At 41.2% G+C, this 19,584-nt stretch overlaps 1 protein-coding gene across 1 annotated transcript in view; it reads left to right on the top strand.

Annotated features, from left to right (window-relative positions):
* The window catches only part of AHCY (adenosylhomocysteinase), a 32,006-nt gene extending 12,699 nt beyond the window's left edge, over positions 1 to 19,307 (top strand). Inside the window, exons 2-10 of the mRNA XM_083147694.1 lie at positions 2,612 to 2,802; positions 7,450 to 7,525; positions 8,479 to 8,631; positions 9,457 to 9,569; positions 12,174 to 12,381; positions 12,582 to 12,669; positions 16,299 to 16,416; positions 17,113 to 17,307; positions 18,860 to 19,307. Coding sequence (XP_083003820.1) covers positions 2,612 to 2,802; positions 7,450 to 7,525; positions 8,479 to 8,631; positions 9,457 to 9,569; positions 12,174 to 12,381; positions 12,582 to 12,669; positions 16,299 to 16,416; positions 17,113 to 17,307; positions 18,860 to 18,991 — 1,274 coding nt within the window. The 3' untranslated portion in view covers positions 18,992 to 19,307. The remainder of the gene's footprint in view (positions 1 to 2,611; positions 2,803 to 7,449; positions 7,526 to 8,478; positions 8,632 to 9,456; positions 9,570 to 12,173; positions 12,382 to 12,581; positions 12,670 to 16,298; positions 16,417 to 17,112; positions 17,308 to 18,859) is intronic.
* The last annotated feature ends 277 nt before the right edge of the window (positions 19,308 to 19,584 follow it).

The raw sequence follows: 19,584 nt of genomic DNA, 5'->3' as shown, positions 1-19,584 counted from the left end.
TCACAGAACTGCAGGGGGACGCCAGACTGTCCTCTCCCCGCCCGGCAGCAGCAACAACAGTGAGTGCTGCTGCTGGGAAATTTGCACTGTGGGGGCATAGCAGCTTTTTGGCACTGTGGGGGCATACCAGCTTTCTGGCACCGTGTGGGGGGCATATGTGTATCTGGCACTATTGGGGGCATTTGTATATATGGCACTGCACTATTGGAGGTATATTTGTATCACACCCACCCAAGGGGTCAAAATAGACTACGCCCCTTTTTTTGGCGCATGCGCCTTCGGCGCGCGCATGATGTCGGCTCTTTAGCTTGACTACCGATATTTTTCGGCTCTTTACCTCTGACCGGTTGGCCACCCCTGCTCTAGAAGATAGTAGCCAGGATCTGATTGGTTGCCCATAGTAGCATACACATCTTAGTAAATTTCCCCCTTAACCTCTACCACCTGATGGGAGGCTATTCCACTTATCCACTACCCGTTCTGTGAAGTAATTTTTTTCTAACATTTCCCCTGAACCTACCTCCCTCCAGTTTCAGTGCATGTCCTCGTGTTCTATTACTACTTTTTATTTGAAGAAAATTTCCCTCCTGTACTATGTTAAAACCCTTGATATATTTGAAGATTTCTATCATGTCCCCCCTTTCCCTTCTCTGCTCTAAAGTATACATATTAAGATCTTTTAGTCTTTCCAGGTAAGTTTTTTTTTTTTTTTTTTTTATTTTTTTTTTTTGTGATGTAGGCCATGCACCATTTTAGTTGCCCTTCTTTGTACACTCTCTAATGTATTTATATCCTTCTGAAGATATGGCCTCCAGAACTGGAAACAGTATTCCAGCCGTACCAATGACCTATGAAGTGGCATTATTGCTTTTTTTTTTTTCAGCTGCTGATTCCTCTCCCTATGCAACCAAGCATCTGATTAGCCTTCCTCATTGCTTTGCTACATTGCTTTCCTGCCTTTAAGTCACTTAACATAGTAACTCCTCAGTAGTTTTTCATTATAGTACCCTTGATACTATATTGAGCTTTTGGGTTTTTGAGTCCCAAGTGCATAATTATTTTTTTTTTTGCATTCAACTGTAGTTTCCATGCTCTTGACCAATTTTTTAATTTACCTAGATCATCAGTCATTTGATTTACCCCTCCTGGTGTGTCTACTCTGTTGCATATCTTTGTGTCCTCTGCAAAAAGGCATACTTTCCATTCAATACCACTTGCAATGTCACTAACAAAGATATTAAATAGCACTGGTCCAAGTACAGATCCCTGGGGTACTCCACTGGTAACATGTCCTTCCATAGGATGCACTCCATTTACTACAACTGTCTGTTTCCTATCCTGCAATCCATTTAATTGTTTTATAATCCAATCCCACACGTTCAAGTTTATTTTGCAGTCTGCGATGTGAGACAGTGTCAAATGCCTTACTAAAGTCTAGATATGCCACATCTACCACCCCACCTTTATCTATTATTTTGGTCACGCAGTCAAAAAAGTCTATCTGATTTGTTTGGCATGATCTCCCTGCAGTAAAGCTATGCTGTTTTGGATCCTGTAAGTTGTTTAATTTAAGATATTTAACTATTCTTTCTTTTAATAGGGTTTCCATTAATTTCCCTACTAGTGATGTAAGGCTCACTGGTCTGTAGTTACTTGCTTCCGCTTTTGTGCAGTAAAACTACATTTGCTCTTTCCAGTCCTCTGGAACTGCACCTGTATCTAGTGACTGGTTGAATAAATCTGTTAATGGCGGTACCAACACATCTTTTTTTAAGGGGTATAGTATCTCCTTTAAACGCCTGCATAGTGGGATTGTAAATTGTATTTAGCACCTCATCCAACCTCTAGTGAACATATCCCGGGACCTTAAATGGGGGCCCAACACTGATACTATTGTTGGAAAAGCACAGCAGAGGCTATTGTTCCTTAGGCAACTAAGGCAGTTCAACATCCTACAGAAGCTTCTGCAATTGTAGAGTCTGTACTGTACTTCTCAATACTGGTCTGGTATGGCTCCGCCAGTGAGAGAGACTAATGCAGACTCCAAAAGGTAGTCAGAACTGCGGAGAAGATAATTGGGACGGACCAGGATCTGTACCTGTCCAGAGCTAAAAAACGGGCAACCAAGATAGTCTAGGACCAACTGCATCCTCGCCATGGCTTGTTCAACCTGCTGCAATCAGGCAGACGCTACAGGGCTATTCCCACCAGAAGCCTAAAGTTTCTTCCCTCAAGTGGTTCACCTGTTCACACGTGAACTCATGAACACCTCACTGTCTAGTCGCGCCATAACCCTTTGCACATAATCTAACAGTGTCCCCTCGGAATAACTTTCTATATGACTGTACATGTTCCCTCACCTGTTTATATTGTTCTTTATACTGTATGCTGTTTACTTGTTACCCACCTGGCTGCTGCACAGCAAACCGAAAACAAATTCCTAGTATACGCAAGTATACCAGGCCAATAAAGCTGATTTTGATATGTGATTTTGTTTGCAGTAAGATGGCGTACAAAGGACTTAAGTGAATAAAAAAAAAAAAAAAAAAAAGGTTTTGGCTATAGAAACCGTATTCGCAAAGTATATTGTAAACGCAGATGTCTCTTTCAGCTGACATCACCTTGGCTGAATGGGGTCGAAAAGCAATTGAAATTGCAGAGAATGAAATGCCTGGCCTGATGAAGATGAGGGAGATGTACTCTGGGACCAAACCTCTGAAAGGAGCCAGGATTGCTGGATGCCTGCACATGACCCTCCAAACAGCTGTGCTCATAGAGACTCTGACGGCACTTGGAGCAGAGGTACTACATTTATTGTGTTTGTACGCATATCACTTGCCTTCTGCATAATAATGCAGCAAACCTATATGGGGTGTGAGTAAAAACTGGTGGTGATATAGGTGGTCGTCATTTGCAGGCACCTCCTGGAATTCCTCCCCCCCCCCCCCCCCCCTATTGTGTTATTTTTCCTCCAACAGGACATTCATTGAGGTCACCAGCTACTAGTAAATTGGTAGGATGAATATTCATGTAGCTCCCAAATATAATTCTGCTGTATATGAAGTTGGTCTAATTTAATACAAATTACTGTAGAAGGAAACCTTAAGCTGGATACACACTAGACAATATATTGAACTATTGGCCTAATTCCAATGGACCTTTATGACAAATCATTTAAATCATACTATCTGTGCTCCCATGGTCGTTGGTAACATCTAGTTGATTTCCCCCCCCCCCCCCCCTTTTTTTTTCTCTTTTTCTGTGTTAATATCTTATTTACATGCACATAGGCTGTACAAGCAGCTTCAGCTAATTGAAATGGCATCCCTAGATTCAGTGTGTTATTGACTGTATCTGCATGTATGAGGTACATTCTATAGGTGATAAAGTCCAAATGGCATGTATTTTTTATTTTTTTGCCTTGCAATGCACACTCCAGCCTAGTCCATATCGCAAGGCAAAAGTATATGTAGGCAGGTATTTTTTAACTAGATTGCATGTACTTTGTAATTGACTATTGGGTGTAGCCCATATTGGCTCAAATCGCACCTAGCATATATCTCAGTGTGTGGGCACCATTAGGCTGACATTAACCTATTTACAATAAAAGCTTCCAAGGCTCTAAAGCAGTGATTTTCAACCTTTGTACCTTGCGGCACACTAAATAAGATTTTAAAATTGCCAAGGAACACCATGAGATCCCCACAGGGCAAAACACATTGGCCCCCACAGGAAAAAAACAAACCTATTGCCCCCCATATAAAAAACAATCACACTGGTCCCCAGAGGTAACACAAATAAAATACATTGGCCCTTTACTTTTTTTTTTTTCACTAGCTATGTGTACAATAGTAGAGGAAGGTTCAGCTCTTGCACTGATTAACACAAGTGACTGCTTTATCTAATGACTAGGGGCCAGATTCTCGAAGCTTCAAAAGTGATACAATGGAGAGTGATAAACAGCCAGAGAATCAGCTCCTGCCTGACATTGCTCAAACACAGTCTGTGACATGGCAGGAAGGAGCTGATTGGCTGGCTGTTATCATTCTCCAATTTATCGCTTTTGAAGCTTAGAGAATCTGGCCCCATGTGGTGTGACCCACAAAACAAACTTGTTAATAAACTTGACACACACACACACACACACACACACACACACACACACACACACACTCAAAATTTTTTATTTATTTTTTTTACCAGGAATGTTAACATAAACCCTAAAATGTACCGCTATGTCCCATCGCATGACTCGCTATGCTATTTTATTCTCCCACCATGCCCTATTGGATGGTAGGGTATGAAATACTGCCTGTTGGCTCAAAACAGTAAAAAATCCCATGTAGACCTAATGCTTGTCATCATCATGCTGGTGACCCAATGACCGTATTCCCTACTGGATCTTTCCACTCGTGCAAAAAATCTGTTGCGCTGCCTGTTCTTATACAATTTCCTTAATCTACCTGGATCACTTGGATATGCAATACTGTATGTCGGTGGCATCAACACTCCTCTCCACTGCCTATAATTCTCCCAACTCCCCCTCCCAGCAGTTAGGCAAGGGTTCTTGCAGTTCAAAAAAATATAGAGATTTTAAGTTATTTTTAGGTTTTGATGTGGTAAGATGTTCAAAATATACCACACAAGTGTATCAAATTGATAATCTACCATACAGTAGTAAACCTAGCTAATAATATACCTCACAGAGCTCCTTCTTTAATGTCCCTCTTTTATATGGCCGCTCCAGACTCCCTCTGTTACAACTCTGTATGCCACAGAGCCCTCAAGTCCTTGCACTCAAGCTGACCATGCAGTAGTTGTGGTGAGTGGATGCAGTTTAGCATTGTTGATACCGATATTAATATAACCAGAAGAACAATAAGTAAAATGCGCAGTTTACGTTCTCTTTCCGTAACTTGCGTACCCTTTATCTCTAGCTACGTGCGAACAAAGCCTAGCGGACCTTTTCCGTGTATTGTACACGCTGGATCAGTTCCAGTAATAAGAAATCCCTTTGCAGTACTTAGTACTTAAACTGCGAATACCTTTTATGGACAATGTCCGTAATATACCTTATCGCTAGATGCGAATAATAGACGAGACAAAGATATAACAAAGTGAGGAGATAGATTCTCCAAATGGTGTATTTAGTCCCTAGCGGACAACAGGGGATTACAGAAAGTAAGAACACAGTGTTACACTTGATACAGTTAAACTAACAATAATAAATATACTTTAAACTAACAAGGGAACAGAAACAGATACATAATATAATCAGCCACCTTGAACAAACAGGAATACAATTGTTACCGTAAAGAGAATATCGCAGCGCAGTCCAGTCGGAGCTCGCTACGTTCAAACTGAACTTAGCCCGGTCAAGATGTAGGGAGAGATGCAGTGCCAAAGAGACCAAGCCAGTTCAGGGATAGCTATTTTATAGGGTCCAAGAAGGGGGGTCAAAGGCCGTTGTAATTGGTCAAGGATTCGAATGTCCAGTCCTCAGTGATTGGGGCAAAGAATTACACTTGATTTGGATTGGTGAAGGGGGAGTGTACTTTGGTGTCCTTTGTGTGTTGGCATCGTCGTCGGGGGTCGTAAACAGCAACAAGAACCGGTTATAACTGGATTCCTTTGTCTCACACAGTTTAGCAGACATAGTCCTTGAAATATGGATTTTGTCTGTAATTATCGGACCATATGAGTTGCGACGTTTTAGCAATGACCGGAGTGCTGCGCATAAGAAACGGAACATAACGATACTAAACATTATACAGACATAGTGTGTATTGCTGATTAAACTATGTGTAGTGCTCTAAACCTTTAACTATATTTTATTTGGTGTTAGTATGGTATTATGAATTTGTGTATTCGTATGGCTGCGCTTATGATCCACTTTGTTACACAGACTCGGGTATTTATACTTTATTTGCGCAACTCTGCGAACCAAAATGGCGGCCATACTATCCTAAAATTGCGTGTGTGCAACTCTACTTTAACAGCACTCAATCATCTTTTACTTAGTGTAAGGGTGTGAGTGGACAATATTGTGGTTAAAACACTTTGCTTTTAGGAAACTACAGGCTAGTGCACTGATAATTCTACTGCTAATTCCACATTTTTAATTGTCTCCGTTTGGCGGTCCTAAGCATGTACTTCAGCCAGAATTTTGAGTTGGATGGTTCACATGTGACAGTGCCAGGCCATATCTGGCATTGGAGGCTCAACACACAGACTGCAGTTTTAAATGACATGGTAACTCTCCTTGTTCAATGGGCTGAAATAAAGCTTAACCCACTATTAGTGTAAAATTTAACTATTTTCCGGTAAAATTGATGTACCCTATCTCACACGACACTACTAAATGTCTTATCCATGCACACATTATATCCTGCATTGATTATTGCAATAGTCTCCTAACTGGTCTTCCCAAGAACAGACTCATGCCACTGCAATCCATTTTAAATGCTGCTGATCTTCCTAGCAAGACTCTCATCGTCTGCTGAACCGCTCTGCCAATCCCTCCATTGGTTGCCTGTATTTTACTGTATTCACTATAAAACCCTTCTACTCACATATAAAGCTACTAACCATACTGCACCAGCATATATCTCTTAACTTATCACATATCTCCCATCTCGACAACTTTGCTCTGCGCAAGATCTGCGTCTCCTTACTGCACGGATCACTAGCTCCCATTCACTATTACAGGACTTTCATCTGGCTGCTCCCATCCTATGGAATGCCCTTCCACGCACAGTAACTCTCCACTAGCCTCCAAACTTTCAAGCGTTCCCTGAAAACTCACCTCTTCAGGCAAGCCTATCATATTTAAGTTCTACACTCATAACTCTGAGGCACTAATGCATTATATAGCTTTTCTTCTGGACTTGTAACTTGGTGGGACTGCTATGCTATTACTGGTGCCTGTCCTTGTGTTTCCCTCCTATGTCCCTATTGATTGTTTGCTTGCAGCAGGGCTCTTATGCTGAAGTCTGTGTTACCCAGTTTGTTTTATCACTGTCTACTATTGTAAGGCGCCATGGAATCTGCCCCGCTGGGTGCCGGAGGGCTCACCGTCAGTCAGGATTCTAACAGTCATTACCCCCGATGTTCTGACTCCTAAAAGCCTGACACACTGGCAGCTGGTATTCTCCCTCGTGGGAGTCCAGGACCCCCATGAGGGAGAATAAAATAGGTGGGGAACTCAGTAAGCCACTGTGCCCGCAGCGTAGCAAGGGTCTTTGTTGCGCTCCCACCCCCAGCCCTCTCTGAGTCCAGGCAGTCGGGATTACGACTGTTGGGCTGTTATACCACACCCTGCCGCGCTATAGAAGAAACTGTAAATAATACACTGGAGTTAAAATACTTTTGTGAGCATCCCCCATGGAATGGCAGGAAGGCATTTACAATATTTTCTTTTCCTTTTTTTTTTTTTTCTTCTCCTTCTAGGTGCAATGGTCCAGTTGTAACATCTTTTCAACACAAGATCATGCTGCTGCAGCCATTGCTAAGACTGGTGTTCCTGGTGAGTGTGCTGAACTAACAAGATTTCCATGACCTAGGCTTTCCTAAATTTGACCCTAAAGGTCCAGGTTTTTATGGGTATTCAATCTTGTGCTTGGATGGTATAATCAAATCGATTTTAAGTGCTTGTCAAGGTGTCTGTGTACTACATGTGCCTATACACTGTGCGATGATTTCACCTGTTATGGACTGCATCGCATGTAATTTGCGTTCAGAAGGCAGTACAAAAAGTGGGTGCGGGAGCGCACATTGCACTGTGTATGGGCACCTTAAGCCTTGGAAGTGGAAGAGAGCAAGTGAAGGGTGATAAACTACCAGCCAAGCAGCTCCTAACTGTCATGTTACCGGCTGGGTTTTAAAAATGACATTTAGAATCTGGTGGTATTTGATTCTCCACATTATTTTTTTTTTTTTTGCTTAGCGCATCTGGCCTTAGGTTTGACAAGTTATAAGCCCGTTGGTATCTTTTATTGGTCTAATTTATCGCTCTCCAAGGTTTGGTACATAGATTCCCCCCCAAGTCACCTGTGCTTAAGCAGGAACATTTTTTAAATCTTTCTTGTTACAGTGCCTTTAAAGGCAAAGGGTTTGAGCATTGAGAAATTGACGATGGCAATGAATTTTGTTTAACAGAAAGACTTCTGTACATATTACAAAATGATGGGGTTGGTTGTTATAGGCAACTACTTACCCAATTGATTCAGCGGTGGATGTATCAACCCCCAAATAAAGCTTGCTTGGAGAAAGTGAGGCTTTTTAAAGTATGTTCCATGTTAATGATTGAACTCAAATCATATCTGTATTGTCATCAGTAGGAGCTGTGATTGTGAGCAATAGTATTGCATGCATTCTTCAAGATCTAAACTATGCCATTTAGTGAGATGAAAATGGACCACTCTTGTTTGAACTGTTGATGAAATATTTCCCCCCCCCCCCCCAACTGCTTATTTACAGTGTATGCCTGGAAGGGAGAAACTGATGAAGAGTACCTCTGGTGTATTGAGCAGACCCTGTTCTTTGCTGATGGCAAACCACTCAACATGATCCTTGACGATGGTGGTGACCTGACCAACCTTGTGCACAGCAAACACCCAGAGTTGCTAAAAGGTAAAAATTTAGGTTTAAGCCTTTGGCTGGCTATCTGCCAGAGCAATTTTCTGACTCTCACCTGTAGGTCGCTTTTTTGTCGCTAGATGGCAGCATTGTACAGGCTAACTGGCTGAATCATTTTTGCTTTCTCCGCCACACATCTTCAAGGATTCTCTCCATTATAAAGCATATAGGGCGAGAAGTGATCAATTGTATGGTTGTTTATCACTTTCCAATCAACTGCTAACTGTCATTTTCACCCAGGCTGTGACACGACGGGAGCAGAGTGTCTGCTTGTTTATAACTTTTTCAAGCTTCGTATTTCTGGCCCTTAATGTGTAAGCAGCTTGCCATTTCTAGTCGCCCACTTACAAATACAGTTGACAAAAATAAGTTCTTAGAAATACAATGTTATTCTAACTAAAAAAAGAAATGCCTTGGATAGGCAAGTGCAGCTTTTTCTATATGTTGGAAATGTCAGCACAGACTAAATACCCTCCTAACGCTATAATTCTTTGCATATTATATGTATATGTGTAATCTACACACAGAATAACTGAAATGTTACGGACATGTAACAGATAATCTTTTTGTATATGTATCTCCAATCTGAGTGTCAGATTACAGATGTGATCAGTGCTACACATAATAGGATGTACATTCCCGCTATGCATACTTTGCAATAGGAGATGCCCATTCTAATGGGAGCTGGCTGCGATGAAGGCCCGAGGTGTACACTCTTGATCCCACTATAGCGTACTGCTGTACTTCTCTTTATGCACACAGATTATGAGGAATCCTTGACTGACAACTTTCATCTAAGAACGGTTTTGTTTTATTCAGGCATTAAGGGAATCTCTGAGGAAACCACAACAGGTGTGCATAACCTGTACAAAATGAAGACTGAAGGGACCCTAAAAGTGCCTGCTATTAATGTCAATGACTCTGTGACAAAGGTATTGTATTCCGTCCAAATGACATCTGTATGTATGGCTTCTGTTTATTACTGCATATGTCTTTTTTTTTTTGAAGTTGGCCATTCTGAAAAATGTGTGCTAATGAAAGTATGTCCTGCTAGAACACCAACTGCGGCCTACTCTAATTGAGGTATTTTAATGCTCATCTGAGCCAGTTAGACCTTCAGCCCACACAAATGGATATGACCTTGTTGCACTTCAAGTATTTTGGGATTACTTGAAGTCTAGGGCTTCCACTTATTGGTCTTACAGGGCTCCAATGGTGGTTTTGTTGAGCTAAGAGGACGTGAGTATTGATTAGTACTTGATACTCAGGTGATCTGGACTTCTGTGCCACCCACTATGTCTGTCTGCATACCTCTGGGACTGCCTGTATGCAGGTTCACCCTAAGGGTACAGAACTCACCAGCAAGGGCTGGGGTAGGAGTTTGCTTCCGGCACTAACTCTGAGGGAAGATGCCATGGTTAGGCTTTCGGGAGGGTTGGGGGGGGGGGGGGGGGGGGGGGTTGGGTCGTAGGTGAGTGATTGGGTTGGGCTGTAAGATACTCCTCACTGTGAAACTACAGAGTGAAGGGACACACCCTGATTCCCCCACCATGTATATGAGCATAAGCCTGAAGTACTCTCTACCAGGGGCGAATTTAGGTGTCAGACCACTCACCCGCCTCTCCCTCTTGCGCCGCACGACTTTTTCCACTGGAGGCACCGCCGAGGAGGAAGAACACTGCAGCGATGTGTAGGGACTTCGGCAGTGGAGTGACTGGCTCACTGTCTAGTGCCCCTCCCCTTATTCAGTGCCCGGGCCGCGTGCACCCTACCCATTGCGACATATATGAATCTTTCTGTTGCTACAGTGGAGGAGTACAGGGAGGATAATGGTGTCTAGTGCTGGGTACACTCCTGGCGGGTAGCTGCTGTCATGCAGACCGAGTGCCCAGTTTAGGTGATCAGCCCCTCAATGTGTCCTGTGTTAACATCACAACTGGACGTCTATCTTAATTTGCCTAACCAATTGATGTCAGTCACTAGTGGCCCCTGCAGTAAGAGTACAGGCTGTTGACATGTCAATGTATTTGGCTGTGCTGTAGGGGTGCCACAGTCTTTGGGTTTCGACGTTCAGTCCTATTGGGTGGACATACCTGCCCATCCACAAATATTTATCGTCCAGTGTGTGTACCCAGCCTTAGGGGGGTATTCAATCCCACCAGTGACAGTCCGAATTGTCGAGCATTTGTTTTTCTCGTTTTGCTCGACATGAATATTTAGCTCGACAAGTCGAGTTCTCGCCTATTCATACTGTAATTTCAATCCCACCAGTAACAGTCCGAATTGTCGAGCATTTGCATTTGTTTTTCTCATTTTGCTAACTGAAAATTTAGCTCGACAAGTCGAGTTCTTCCCTGCTCGACAAGTCGAGTTCTCCCCTAGAGAAGAAAGTGGCAATTGTCAGAGATAGGCTTCATTTTTATAGTCAATTATATAAAAGTAGATATCTTGTTAAAAATGAAAATTCTCCTATAAAAACCATTTCCAAATCAGCAGACTGCACAATGCTGGTATCTCCCTGAAGTCTCAGTACAGGAATGAGAGCTCTGAGGTAAATTGCAATGCATTGCATTGTAGAAATAAACAAAAGAATGGCAACAAACAAACATTGTATCCTGAGTAATTCTGCCCCAGCATGGGATACAAGGGACCTAAACATAGGTGTTTGATCAAACCAGAAGTAGACCTAAATAGACATGTATACAGAAGACTTTCAATGGGCAAAATGCAGCACAGTGAACATAAAAGGTGAGCAGAAAAAAAGATAATACTACTTATATGCCAAATGGAATAATTTAAACAAATGCGTAATAATACAAGCTGAAAACTGATGCTGACAATGGAATAATGGGTTAAAGCATACCATATAAACATGCAGCAAATGTAAAGTTAATCAAAAGAGGAATATTTAGCAAAATATCACAAAGACAGAAGTCAAGATAAGCACTACAAACATTAGTACAATCGTGCATATACATTTAACACAATTTATGAACATGCAACAAGAGAAACTCCCTTGTCACGACAGAAATAATTGTCGAGTTAAATTTGAGGGAAGAGTGATTTCAAACAGTCGAGGTCAGGTGAATTCTTTGACATTGAATAGGCTGCAGGATTTATCTCGACAGATTTTACCCAAAATAACTCGACAAGTCGAGTTATGTTCAACTCGACAGTCGAGCAAACCGAAAACCAAATCAGGTGAGCTCTGCTTGACAAGTCGAGAAAACTAGACCATGAATAGGCGACCTCATAAATAACCAACCTCTCGTCGAGAAAACAACAAAGCTCGACAAAAATAGGGAGCTCGACAGACATTGAATACCCCCCTTAGACTTCCAGGCTTTGCAGGATAGAGATGGAGCTGCCTAGAATACAGAAGACTGCATGAGGCTGGGAACAACTCTTGGGCTGTTATGTGGACCGCCCAAATCTAAAATGTCATATTGGATGAAGTATGAATGCAGGTGACTTATTTGTATTTACTTATTTGCTGTGTCAGCTATTCAGCTATACTTTGTCTTTATTTTTCCCAGAGCAAATTTGATAATCTGTACGGGTGCAGAGAGTCGCTGATTGATGGTATAAAGCGTGCCACAGATGTTATGATCGCAGGAAAGGTTGCAGTGGTTGCTGGATATGGAGATGTTGGAAAAGGCTGTGCTCAGGCATTAAGAGCTTTTGGAGCCCGTGTTATTGTTACAGAGATTGACCCCATCAACGCTCTTCAGGCAGCTATGGAAGGTTAAGCCTTGATAAATGTATTTCTTCCCATTTTGCCGTAAAAAAAGTGTATATATTTAAGAAGGGGGGGGAACATTTTGGAGAACACAAAATTGTATGCAGCGCTCAAAGGTTCACAAAGATGTATATACCCCCAACATGAATGAAAATTGTATTTGCTAGTTTGATTGTATTTAATTGTATTGCTTATTCTTTTTCAGGTTATGAGGTCACCACAATGGATGAAGCCAGCAAAGAAGGGAACATATTTGTCACAACAACTGGATGTGCGGATATTGTGGAGGGAAAGTGAGTGGTTCTTGTACATTGGGCCATGTTCACGGAGAAAAATTTGCCGTGTTTTATGGCGAGTTTGTGCTATTTTCGCGTTGGAAGGAGCATTTTGCTCTCAAAGTGAACCACCCTATTCAATGTGATATTTTCGCCGTCTTTTTAAGTGATTTTCGCCATGTCTCTCCGTGTAGCAATTCTCCATCTTTTCATGGAGAACTGGAATGTGAACTTTTAAACTAAAAGGTTTTTCTTTTCTTTTATTTTGGTGTCAAAAAATCAGGAATTTTTTTTTTTCTGTGGAGGGGCATGTTTTAATAAAAAAAAAAAAAAAAAAAAAGATAGATAGATAGATAGATAGATAGAAGTAGTGTGTCAGTCGACACAAACGGGCGGCACTCTCACGGATTTGTTTAAAGCAAGTAATTCAGACCCACAACTGGTTAGTCTGACGTTTCGGTTTTATTAACCTTTTTCAAAGACAATGAAAATACAAAGACAAACTTACTTTATAGCAGAGTACACCCGTGCGTCCTCCCTTCATTCCTACGTCTGCGCCCCGACCGCGCTGGAGAGTGACGTCATTGGCATCACGTCCTCGGCCGCGTCCCACAGCCAGCCGGCGGCGTTACCGTAGTAACCAAGGAAGCTAAAGAAAAAAATGTGCAAAGAAGCCGTTTAAACCCAGCATGCTGACAGGAACAGAACGGTTATAATAAAGGCTAATGTAGCGATGTACGCTACACAGGACAGACACACAATTAAGGAAAAGGCTTAGGACATTGGAATGGGAAACGTGAACGGTATATATAAAGACATTACATAAAAAGATGGTGATACTGTACATGCTAGAACAACAAGTCTGGTGAAAAAAGTTAATTAATGAGAAAGAGCAGGGAGACAATTATGAAAAATATGACACCCTCAGATGTCATCATAGGAAGCAATTCAGGGAAGAATATTCATTAAGTCCCGAAGGTGTGATCACATTGAGTTTGAAAATCCATTTTGCTTCCAATTCAGTCGAGAGAAATCTCTCGCCATGCACGGAGAATAATTCTCATTGAATATGGCCCATAGTCTTCAGCAGAAGCTCCCTTTTTAAATGTCAGCATGAGCTTTATTTCAGAGTAAAGTACTGCATGGATCATGTAGATCAGGCATGTCCAAACTGTGGCCCTCCAGCTGTTAAACTACACATCCCAGCATGCCTTGCCATAGTTTTAGCATTGCCTAATAACTGGCTAGGCATGATGGGACTTGTAGTTTCGCAACAGCTGGAGGGCCATAGTTTGGACATGCATGATGTAGTGTAGACTCTATGGGCTATATGTACTATAAAAACACAAATCCTCGTCTATTCAGTTCTTTAGCATAAATCTGTTACAGTATTTTGACTTTTTTTTTTTTTTAATGTTTTATGTGCTTAAGAGTCTATTAAACATTATTTCTCAATAAGAAAAATCAGCATATTAGCTAAAATTGACCAAGATAACCTTGCACTTGAAAGAGTAAAATTTGGACTGAGCTATACTTCCGGTGGTTTCCTGCTTGTAACTGGTGAAGGCTCCTGAAGTTTAATTTATGCGCCTGGTTTGAACACTTTTTTTTTTTTTTTGCTTGTTTGTATACTGTTTTGGGAACTGACCATTCCTTTTGTGTGAGCCGCTCAACACCCCAGCCCTGGCGCCTACTCTTTACCATTTGGTAAATGCTTCCTTTTTTTTTCTTTTGTGCTTAAGGGCCAGATGTATCAAGCTTCAAAATTTTTTAAATTGGACCGTGATAAACAGCCAGCCAATCAGCTCCGAACTACCATGTTGCAGGCGCGGTTTGAAAAATGACAGGTAGGAGCCAATTGGCTGGCTGTTTATCACTCTCCAATCGGCTCCTACCCTTTATTTTTCAAACACCGCCTGCAACATGGTAGTTAGGAGCTGATTGGCTGGCTGTTTATCACTCTCCAATTTTTCACTTTTAAGAAGCTTGATACATCTGGCCCTAAGTCTGTAGCCCAGAGTAATCAATGTCTAATACTAGTACAGAAAGTTTAGACACCATTTTATATTTTTTTTGGTACTTATGTAGTATCTGGGCGTCCGATTTTGTGATTGTATGCCTTACCTTAAGGCATAAAATCAGATGCGATGCGATTCGATTTTGCATAGGATTCAATGTTAAGAAGGTCCTGTTCATTTCCCCACTATCCAAGTGGGCATAGAGTTGATTTTATATAGCGTGGCGAGCGCAGTGAGCCACCGAGCCCGAAGCGTGGCGAGCGAAGCGCATATATCCAACTCCATGCCCACTTGGATAGTGGGGAAAGGAAAAGGACCCCTTTTTCCCATTGAATTCTATGTTAAAATGGACTCAGACCATTTTAACATTGAATCCTATGGAAAAATCTTGATCATCGCATACGATTTGGTCGCATGCGATCCGATTTCTAAATCGGACGCCCAGATACAACATAAGTACCATTTATTTTTCTTTTTTTTTTTTTTTTTTTTCTAAACTTTCACTAGTGTAATCGACTATTCTAAGACTATGAAAAAGCATTTCTAGTTGTTTAATTATACAGGATATTTGGGATTGCTGTTGGTCCTTGTATTTTTGGAGAAGTCCACTCAAGTACAGGGAGAACACCTAACTCCATAAAGCCAAGTTAATGTAGTAGAAGCATCTATTCAAATTTAAAAATAAAATGGAATTCTCAATTAGTTTCTTATGGCATCTGTAGCCCACTCAATGTATATAAAATATTTTCATACATAAATGAGTGTAGCATCCAATGCAAAGCCTAGGATGATATTTCCATATGGGTTGACTTTGTAGTATAGACTTTGGCCTTCCAGCTGTTTTACTACAATCCCAAGCATGCCCTACTACGGTTTTACTATTTAGGCATGCTAGGATTTGTAGTTCAACAGCTAGAGGGCCGAATGCTACCCATCCCTGCACTAAATGATTGACATGGAAATATCTTTAACTATCATCGTGCATTATCATTAAAAATAATCATACGCAACTTTTCAAGCATTATATTTTGTAAATAAAATGTATAGTAAGTCTTTTTATGGCTTGGCTCAATAAAATTCTGGTATCAATGTGCAGCAGTTTGTATCTACCTTTTGCGCCACAGTAGGTTCTTTTTTTTTAATGACCAAAAGGGCTTTATTGTCAAAGCAGTAGCTTTGTAAGCAACCAGATCTCGGTGGGTTGGAGCTGACAATTTAAAGTGCCACTAAGCTTAAGGGCTATTTGACACGCTCCTGCCGGGTGTCAAAACCCCGCACGGCCAGGAAGCCTTGCCGCACACAGCAGTTTACAATGGTGGGGATGGCCACAGCCTGGCAGCCGTCCCTTCCAGTGGTGGGATCCGGCTGAACTGTGGCCGTCCCCATGTGAATGGACACATTTTTGTCCATTGATAACTATGGTGTGCGGAACGGCTTCCTGGCCATGCAGGGTTTCGCCGCCCGGCAGGAGACTGAGCATGTGGCATAGCCCTAAGTGTGACGCACTCTGGGTTTTACTCAAAATGGTAGGGCTGCTTCACTTTTTTTTAATATAATGTCTGCATTCAATCATGTTTGGTTGTGCCATATAAACGTATTTTTTTTGTTTGTTGTTTTCAAACTGCTCAGACACTTTGACCAGATGAAAGATGATTCTATTGTCTGCAATATTGGCCACTTTGACGTTGAACTTGATGTAAAATGGTTAAACGAAAATTCTACTAAGAAAGTTAACATCAAACCACAAGTAAGCAATGTTAAAGTCTATTCAGTGTGTTTTAGGGCCAGATGCACTAAGCTTCAAAAGTGATAAAATGGAGAGTGATAGAGGCAGCCAATCTGCTCCTGCCTGACATTTTTCAAACAGTCTGTGACAGGGCAGGTCGGAGCTGTTTGGCTGGCTGTTTATCACTCTCCATTTTATCACTTCTGAAGCTTAGTGCATCTGGCTATTAGTGATTTATGATCACTGTATGTTGCCTTTTTTTTTTTCTCTAAATGGCTGGCTTGGGGGAAAAAAGATGTTGGTGTATGGTGGGTTTTGTTTTTTTTACTCCCAATGTATTATCGGGACTAAGTGAATGCCCTTTTATATCTGCTGCTGTGCTTTTTTGGGGGGGATTGACCTAAAGCAGCGCTTCCCAACCCTGGTCCTCAAGTACCCCCGACAGTGCACCTTTTCAAGGTCACCCAGCAGGTGCACTCATTATTCAGATATATTTTAAAAGATCCACAGGTGGAGCTAATTACGTCACTTGTGATTCTGTGTGGAGAACTGGAAAACGTGCATTGTTGGGGGTACTTGAGGACCAGGGTTGGGAACCGCTGACCTAAAGCTTCCAGTAGCTATGCATAGGATTTCCCAAGTAAATGACATTCTAGTAGACTTGCAAGTAAAATTTTAATGTAGTGAAAAAAAAGTTAACTCTTTATTTGCATATAGGTAGATCGCTACCTCCTGAAGAATGGCAGACACATTATACTTCTTGCAGAAGGGCGACTGGTGAATTTGGGGTGTGCCATGGGTCACCCTAGCTTTGTTATGAGTAACTCCTTTACAAATCAGGTGATGGCTCAGATTGAGTTGTGGACCAACAATGAGAAATACCCGGTGGGAGTGTATTTCCTTCCCAAAAAGGTAAGTTATTGCTGAGTATCCATATGCATCCCTCAATGCTACAAATGAGGTTCCAATATGCAGGTTCAGACTCCAATCAGTCAGTGTGGGTGATGGTGTCCCCTTCCCTGCAAGACTATTTAGGAACACCTCGTTAATACTGTTGTAGTGTTGCTTGAATGTCTTCCAATGCTTATAAAATATATATATAACGTTACAGAAATAATTGAACTTCTTGTGTAGGATAAAGGCTATGGCTTTCTCCACAGGGAGCCATCCTAACAATGTTCCTGGCCCTTCTAGCAGTGCTTTCTTTAGTGTTTATTGGTCTACCTGTAAATTTCCTAAATCAACTTTTAAAGGGAAGTTGATAAAACTGGGGCACGGCAACAAAGGGAGATTTAATTGTGCTTCCTGACAACAGCTGACTGTTTATCTTTGCTGGAGTATTTCAATAAGCCGCTCCATTTTAATGGAGGGCTCTCTGCCAGCATTTACAATTTCTTTGTGTTGCCACCAGTAGATCAAACAGTCTTTAAAAGTTATGGGACACCTTGTGCAGTAACGGGATCTGGTGTTAGATGAAAAAAGGCTGAGAAGAAGAATTGCCTGAATTATTACTCTGAAATGAGAAATGTGCTGGATGGCATTTTCTAAATTGTGCTGAGTTTATAGATGCTGTATGCTCATCCAATGTATATATGAAAAGGCATGCCAAACAAAGTGTACAAATACTAGTTGCACTTTTTTAAAATGAAAATTAACCCAGCTACTTTTGCTTCAGTTACAGATAGTTTTTATTTTTTATATAAAATTTTTTTTTTTTTTTTTTTATTATTATTATTTTTTTATATATAAAAAAAAAAAAAAAAATCTATCTGTAACTGAAGCCAATCCAGGAGTCATGTGGTGTAATAAAGGGATGTAATCACAAGCAGGAACTACCCAAACTGTTTTTTAGTGTCCGATAAACAAACTTGTGATCATTAAGTCCTTTTGCAAACTTGTTCAATCCTACTGTAGACACTCAAATAGCTTGGCCTATAAGGGGGAAATTTACTAAGATGGGAGTTCTATTCCAAATGGTATGATGCTATATGCAACAAATCCGATACTACATCCATTCTCTTCTATAAGGTGCTAAATAAGTAGGTTTTAATTGGTTGCCCCTAGAAACATTCCATGTGAAATAGAATCCCTGTCTTAGTAAATGTCCCCCTAAGTCTGTCGTACAGTAGACAAGGTTGGTCCAGCTGCCATACCCATTTGACCCCTTTGAAGAATTTAGATTTCTTACAACTTCCCAGAAAGCTCTGTAAAGTCTTTAAGTTGACTCATTTATATCTAGCATCCCTGTGTATTTATAGAGGAGGGGGGGGAGAGAGTATTTTCAACCATCTATGAAGTAATGCAGTAAGTAATTAGCTGACCATGATTTGAAGTATAGATGTTGTCATACACTGGCTCTTATTGTGCCTGGGGTGTAAAGTCCTTGTAACTTAAATGCACACATGTGGTATGGGTTTTATTTTATTTTTTTGTGCTTAATTACTGTTTTCTACTGTTTGTGCAGCTTGATGAAGCCGTAGCAGCTGCCCATCTAGACAAGCTGGGGGTGAAACTGACGAAGCTTACAGACAAACAGGCCAAATACCTTGGGCTGGAGAAGGACGGTCCTTTTAAGCCTGATCATTATAGATACTGAGGACAGTCTGTGATCCAAAGACCAACGATAAAAAATACATTCAATTTACCTGTTCTTTCCAATGGTCAACCTCCTGCTACTGTTTTTTTTTTGTAGTCTCTGTATCAAACATACTGTGTGTATGAAGATTATACCTCATAGTGCCTGTGTGCTCTATAAGCTAAAATACAACTACATTTACATGCAGCTCTTGTTTACTGCTTTGTTGTACAATATCCAAAGAAACTGTCATAATTTTACAGTGCAAACTCCTGACGTGGTCAAATGTGGGTTTTCAATGGAGCACTTAAGTTATATTAAAGCTTCTTGTTTGTAATGGTGTATTGATGTTTATTATCCCCAAACCCCCCCCAATTTGTGACATTTGTACTAAATAGCACAAACTTGGCTTTACACAAATATCTCTGTTCTATGATCTACAATGAAATTACACTTTACTAAGATATGCATTCCTGAAACACAAAGTGGTTATGAGTTCTTGATGGCAACACACTCTATCCATCCATCTCTGGGCAGTGCGAGGGATGGCTGTGCCTTACCCTTTAAATATGTGGGCGGCGGTTTTTAAGCTGCGACCACGGGATCGCTCACTT

This window comes from Crinia signifera, chromosome 6 (genome assembly GCF_055691185.1).
Source record: "Crinia signifera chromosome 6, ASM5569118v1, whole genome shotgun sequence".
NCBI lineage: Eukaryota > Metazoa > Chordata > Amphibia > Anura > Myobatrachidae > Crinia > Crinia signifera.
Note: the sequence above shows the minus strand (reverse complement) of the source record. Positions and strands in the feature narration are given on the sequence as shown.